The 6,911-nt window shown below is 48.1% G+C and overlaps 1 protein-coding gene across 1 annotated transcript; it reads left to right on the top strand.

Moving 5' to 3' along the window:
* The first annotated feature begins 5,559 nt into the window (after positions 1-5,559).
* TIMM13 (translocase of inner mitochondrial membrane 13) lies at positions 5,560-6,277 on the top strand. The gene is made up of 3 exons (XM_016209765.2): positions 5,560-5,766; positions 5,856-5,924; positions 6,100-6,277. Exons 1-3 carry the CDS (start codon positions 5,647-5,649, stop codon positions 6,196-6,198), a joined length of 288 nt encoding a protein of 95 aa, XP_016065251.1. The 5' UTR covers positions 5,560-5,646; the 3' UTR covers positions 6,199-6,277.
* Positions 6,278-6,911: the final 634 nt, after the last annotated feature.

Here is a 6,911-nt window from a genome sequence, read left to right as displayed (position 1 = left end):
CACTTCATAAGTTATATAAATGTGTAACAACTATGCTGTACATCTGAAACTAATATAATATTGACTGTCAACTGTAATTGAAAAATAAAAATAGAGCTGCCACACGATCCAGCAATTATACTTGTAGGTATTTATCCAAAGAAAAAAACACTAATTGAAAAGACACATGCACCCTTATGTTCATTGCAACATTATTTACAATGGACAAGATATGGAAGGAACCTAAGTGTCTATTGATAGACAATTGGATAAAGAGGTGGTACAAGGAATGGAGTGGCCAATGGCCTGCAAAGCAAGATGCCCAAGTTTTATGGTGACTTCTGGGATACCTCAGCCATGACTCTCCATCTGTGAGAAAGATACACTGCAGTGGTAGGAAATGGAAGAAAATGTAAAAGACTATCAGAAATGGATGGGAGAGTATGCTCAGAGCCTGACTGACAAAACCACAGCAGTTGAGCAAGGAAGGGTGCCTCCCACTCCATTCTCTGCTCCTCCCCCTGCATGGGCAGCGGCCCCACCTCCCCCGCGTCTTCCCGCCCTCCTCACCCTGGGATGAGGCCAGCACCCCATATGGGGCCCTTCCATGATGCCAGTTATGGGCCCTCCACCTCCTGGGATGATGCCAGTGGCATCTGCTCCTGGAATGCGGCCACCCACGAGAGGGCACACGCCAATGATGCCTGGGCCCCCAGTGATGCGACGTCCCACCCACCCCACGATGGCACCCACTTGGCCAGGAACGCCTGGACCAGACAGGTAAGGGGAGAGGGGAGCCTCTCTGTCGGTTACTTGTTCTACTTCACCAGGAGATCGTGCTACTGTGACTCTGGGTGTTTTCTAACAGCAAGGCCAAGAAGATTCACTCCTTCTTCCTATCAGAAGAGAATAGTTTTGGAGGGGAGTAGTGAGACCAAAAAAAAAGCAATTTTCATTTGTATTGTGAAATGTAAAAATAAAATTGTCAACTCTTTTAGTTAAAAAAAAAAAAAAAGATCATACATTATTCAATGGAATATTACTCAGCCATAAAAAGAATGAAATCTTACCATTTGCGACAACATGGATGGACCTATAGGGTATTATGCTAAGTAAAATAAGTCTGAACGACAAAGACAAATGCCATATTTTTTCACTTATAGAATCTTAAAAACAAAAAACGAATGCATGACAAAACAAAACAGAAACAGGTCCATAACTGCAGAATACAAGCTGATGGTTGCCAAAGGGGAAAAGGGTGGGGGAAGGGAATAAAAAAGAAAAATAAATACTCTTCCCCTTCCAATACATCATCCTGACTTCATAGGTGAAAGGGGGAGAACTCAATTTTTTACCGATTTAACCCATTCTTATCAATCCAATAACTCATTGCAGTGTCTGGGCCGAGGTAGGTGTTCTAAAGGATCTGAGGAATTGAATTTGTAGGTTCCAGAATGTTACTGGTATTGTACAACAAGCCTGTTTTCCAGGAAGTCAAGTCCCTGGTTGAAATATATTTCTGGATCAACGACTGAGAAGTTAAGACCAGCTGCTAATTAAGTCAGGTTGTTCCCTAATTGTCAGGCAACAGTTTCATCTCTTCTATGAAATTTAAATTGTTTTAGTGAACAGAAGCAGGTCTCATCTTTCCTGTAACCTCTACAGCACCTAGGGAAGTGTGTGGGCCTGAGGACCATTGGTGGATGACATCTGGGAAAGGAATTTTCCTTCTGCCTCACAGAAAACACCAATCCATCATATAGCACATTTAATGTTAAATGTTATCCATACTAATAGATATTTAAAATGTTAGACTTATTCTCTCTGACAACACTTAAAATGCATTTCTTTTTTTTCTTTTTTAGGACTGGCATGAGGTGGGAGATACAGAATTCACAAAGGGAAGTAGTCTTCAGAACACTGAGCTCTACTCAATACAGTTAGTGCCGAGAGTAAAGAAAGAGAAGCCTTAAGTGGGCAGACTGACCACTGCTGAGATATCACTCCTATCTGAAAGAGTCTTTCTCATATTTGAAATTGCCCCTTTTCTTTTCAGTTTAAGGTACTGGGAGGAGGATAATACACATTTGAAAGTATTCATCAAGATTGCATCAATTTTCAGCCATCAGTTTTTACCTTACCACTTTGCTCTAAATCGCCTCAATTGAGATACAGGTCTTTTTCCACTTGAATAACTGATCAGATATCAATATAGAGGTTACAAACCTTTCCAGCATAAGAAGCAAGATAGAAGGAATAAAATGTACTTTTCATAAACTAGTAGCACTTCATTCTACCTGGACACACGAATTAAGCTCCCTTGACTTGTCAGAAACAAAGGAAGATGCACATAGGTCCAAAAGAGCTCCTTGTATAAGGGAAAAGTGAGGCTACCATTAGGTGGTATGTAAAATTACTGGAATGCTGACTTTGACGGCAGAGAGGGGGACCATGCTGAATAGTACTGCTTCTGGCCATAGTGGCTTACAGAGGGAGTCCTACAACAGCCAGGGCTGAAGTAGGTGCAGCCTAATTTAAGGCATTTAAGATGCAGTAGCGATGCCCTAACAGATAGAGACTAACTCAGTTGTAGGAGATGGTCAGGTCCCACGTAGGGCCGGGAGGGGAAAGTGTATGCATATACGGTGATCAATGTAGAGGATAGGTTTAGGTGGACACAAGGGAGAGGTGGGGCCCTCTTTTGTAGTCTAACCTGACCAGTCTCAGAAGGAAGAGGTTTGTCGAAATCAATAGTAAATTCAGGGGTTAAAACAACAAAAACCAGGAAGGCCTGTGTAGTCAGGGGTTAACAATATGGAATAACTAGAACATACAATCTAAAACACAGGGATGGTGACTGGCTTGTTGCAAAAAAATTCATATCATTAGCATATCCAGGAATACGACAACTATGAAACAAGGATTATGCACAGCAGGAGTGGACTTTCCCAGCCTGGCCCCAGGTCCTGGGAAAGCGGTCTGCTCCGACGACTTGGAGGTCTACAGGCTGAGAGGCCCAGTCAGGGGCATGAGGTGTAAGTGAGGGAGCCTTTCTAAATGTGAAACACAAATTTATGAGACTACCTTCTAACTTTTTGGTCCAGGGACCAGTTAACAATACCCAGTGTAGTTCCTTCCATCGAGGTTAGAGGAGTTCTCTGGAAATGTCCTTGGAATAATTTCAAGGGCTTTTATAGTTTCTTTACAATAAGAATGTCTCCTTAAGGCAGGTTCATGTATTTCCTGAGCTGTCTCAGGGGTCTCCTGGTAGTTATTTCAAAAGGAGATAATCGATGCTTACCAAAGGGAATAGTTCTAAGGTTAAGAAATACCACAGGAATGGCTTTAGGCCAGGGTAGATTCAAAAATTCAACAAGGTTCACCAATTGAGTTTTTTTGTTTTTGTTTTAATCCTGATCTGAGGAGGATAGGATATGTTTAGAGAGAGGGAGGGAGACAGAGAGACAGACACAGACACAGAGAAAAACAACGATGTGAGAGAAACATCAATCAGTTGCCTCTCGTACGTGCCAACTGGGGATCAAACCCACAACATAGGTATGTGCCCTGACCAGGAATGAAACCTGCAACCTTGTGGTGTATGGGATGACTCTCCAGCCTAATGAGCCATCTGGACAGGGCCCCAATTGAGTTTTGTGTTTTTAAAAAATATATCTTTATTGATTTTAGAGAGAGGGGGAGAGAGAGAGAGAGAAACATTGACATGAGAGAGACACATTTATTGGTTACCTCCCACATACCCCCCAACTAGGGCCAGGGATGGAGCCTGCAACTGAGATACATACCGTTGGCCAGAATCAAACCCAGGACCCTTTAAGTCCACGGGCTGACAACTCTAACCACTGATCCAAACTGGCTAGGGTACCAATTGAGTTTTAATCATCTCATCCACCCCATAAGGCCAGAGGACTGGGAATGGTAAACGAAATACAAATGCTACAATGTCAGCCAAGTTTTTACATTATTTGTTATAGAGTTTGTCCTGTAAAGTGGAGCTAGCTGGGGGCTTCCCAATCTGGAAAAATCTTTTCTAGAAGTATTTTAGTAACTGCTGTGGGTGGTAGCACAGTAAAGTTGGAAAGCTCAGAAAGCAGAGAGCAGCCTCAGGAGGCTTGATTAAAGGAGCTGATTTTCCTAGAGTCAAAGAAGATGGCTCCAGAGGTGCAGCCTGAACACAAGATCCCCCCACCCCTCACCCCCAAAGATGGGGAGGAGAAAAAGAGACCTCAGAAGCCATTTAAAATACAGATACATTCAGTTTGTTTTACTTTAGAGTTTTCAAGGTATGGGCAAAATTTTCCCACTATTTCTGGGAGATATGGTATTCAGGCAAGCTTTGGGGCTTCAAAGGAACTAAATCTTGGCCGACAAAGCTCAAGATCGTCTCATGATTTTTGTCCAGAGGCCTAGCCAAATGCAATTTTCTGGGCTGTAATTTTTGTACAGTCCCTTCTGCTACCACCAGGAGGCGGCTGATTAACTTTAGAATTTTAGAGCATGTGTTACCCATCTTGTACTCATGGGTGGTGTTGCCCCCCAGTGCCCATAGGGTGAGCATCCTCACATGCACCCCTCTTTATGAAAGCATCCTTCCACATGCCTGCTAATGTGAGCTTGGCTGTGGGCCAGCTCAGGTGTCAAACAGCTTAGTTGAAGCAGGGGCTGAGGTGAGGGGATCGGGTGCTATAGCTCAATTTGCAAACTGCAGAAATACTGTACAACTAGACACTGCTGATACAGCGGTGAGGTGTATATATAGAGTGCCAGCCTCTGGTTACCAATTGGTCCATTCCTATACAAATGAGGATTTCACGTTTGCAGATTGGCCCATATACCAGTCAGCTCCAAGTGGTTTGATTAGACAGTAGAGATACAAATGAGGCTATAGTTGCATAGCTCTGATTGGAAAGGGCAGGTCTTCAGCCTATTGGTAGACTTACCATCCTAGGACCTCTCTTCTAAAAGTGAGTCAGCAGGCAGAAACAGTGCAGGAGGCTGGCAGCTTACTTTGCAGCATTTCCCCAAAATGCAATGTGGGTGAGAGGCCCCTGTAAGCAATGGCTGCTAGACTCTGGTTATGAATTCAAGCCCAGTTAACCAGAAGGAGTCCTTTTTGGCAGGTCTATTCTTTCTCCGGGTTGACAAGTGGTTAGGCCTCACACACACTAAAAAAAATTACCACTGGCAGGTGCGGACAGGCTCCACTTCTTAACCTCCCCCGGCAGTACTCGCTACCGTAGTTCCCTGCACCGTTTCTCTAGCTGAGCCTCCAACAAGGCCAGCGTTCTTCACTCGAGGCGCCCAGGGTTCTTCTCGGCTCCACCCCAATGCAGCGCGCAGGGTACACGCGCCGCCACCTCCCCCTGCGCATGCGTGGTGGGATGCGTTGGGGGCTGGGCCTGTGCGCGGAGTGCCCCTCCCCGCGCCAAGTCGGAGCCGCCAGCTCCCAGCACAGCAAGCTGTCCGGAAGTCAACACTGGATATCGGCTTCCAACATAGCGGCGGGCTTATGGGAGTTGTGGTCCTGCCCGTCGTCCTGTCCCCAGCACGCCCGGACTCCATTTCCCGTGGAGCCACGGGCGTCCGACTTCCGGTGCAGGTACGGGTCGGCGCACGCGGCCTCGTGCCGGTTGACTTTGCGGAGCTATGGATGGAGGCTTCGGCTCGGATTTCGGTGGCTCGGGGGGCGGCAAGCTGGATCCGGGGCTCATCATGGAGCAGGTGAAGGTGCAGATCGCCGTGGCCAACGCGCAGGAGCTGCTGCAGGTCCGGGGCCAGGTTGGGAGCGGGGGTCCAGGGCGGCGGGGGCCGCCAGGGGGCGGGCGTCGCGGCTGAGGGTTCTCATGTCCCCACAGAGGATGACAGACAAGTGCTTCCGGAAGTGCATCGGGAAGCCGGGGGGCTCCTTGGACAATTCGGAGCAGGTGAGACCTTGAGGCAGGCGTGGGTCGTGGGCTCTACCGGTGAGGGGCCTCTGCGCTTGCGCAGACTAAGGGGGCGGTGTGGTGGGAACTCTGCGCATGCGCAGTCTGCTGCCCTGGGTGAGGGCCTTGGGTCCGGGGAACTCAGACGTGAGCCGTTCGCCCTCCTCGCCCGCAGAAATGCATCGCCATGTGCATGGACCGCTACATGGACGCCTGGAATACCGTATCCCGCGCCTACAACTCGCGGCTGCAGCGAGAACGAGCCAACATGTGACCGGGAGGTGCTGGGCCTGGCCCAACTGGTGGGCCGCCCCTACCCGTGTTCAGTTTCCATAAATGTGCTTTGTGAGGCAGGGGCTCGCGTGTGCGTGCTGCCTGCCCCTGGTTTATGAGGATGACACTGGTGCTGGGACACGGGATTATGCCTCCCCACTTTTGCCTAGCCGACCTCCCACCTGCCAGTGAGTGTAGTTGGGGACTTAGGGGTCCTGGAATTTCCCAAAGTGTTGGCCATAGAGTCCTCCTGTGGACCTGGGGTTGGGGCTATAGTTAGACCCCACGTGAGCTGTGACCTCTTGGGGGTGGGCTGACAAATAAATTTATGAGGGAGGGGTGGAGAAGAGTCCTGTGTCTTTTCCCTGTAGGAGGCCTCTGTCTGGGGTACCTGGGTCCCATGCCCAGACTGAGCTTGTTTCTGCCCTCCCCTCGCCCCAATTCACCCCTTCCATGCTTGCTACTGGGTTCCCTTGATGAGAGGGAATGTATTCACACAAAAAGGAGCCTTGAAGATGAGGCTGACCCCCAGCCCCCATCCTTCATCCCATCTTTGGGCCCTGGGTCATGGGCAGGCAAGTGGTTCTTCCTTTGATGTGGAAGTGCTGAGCCAGTAAGCTAGGGATCAAGGGGCTTTTTATTGGAACAAAATATACAGTAAAACTGTACTCCGCTACCGGCAGCACCCCCCTGCCCACCACCTGAATTGGACTC

Source organism: Miniopterus natalensis, chromosome 4 (genome assembly GCF_054644295.1).
Source record: "Miniopterus natalensis isolate mMinNat1 chromosome 4, mMinNat1.hap1, whole genome shotgun sequence".
NCBI classification, from domain to species: Eukaryota; Metazoa; Chordata; class Mammalia; order Chiroptera; family Miniopteridae; genus Miniopterus; species Miniopterus natalensis.
This window is presented reverse-complemented; position numbering and strand designations above follow the sequence as displayed.

Coding starts and splice junctions, on each gene's coding strand:
- TIMM13 (XM_016209765.2), top strand. CDS start 5,647: ATGGATGGAGGCTTCGGCTCGGATTTCGGTGGCTCGGGGGGCGGCAAG. Junction 5,767..5,855: donor ACGCGCAGGAGCTGCTGCAG/GTCCGGGGCCAG, acceptor ATGTCCCCACAG/AGGATGACAGACAAGTGCTT. Junction 5,925..6,099: donor CCTTGGACAATTCGGAGCAG/GTGAGACCTTGA, acceptor CCTCGCCCGCAG/AAATGCATCGCCATGTGCAT.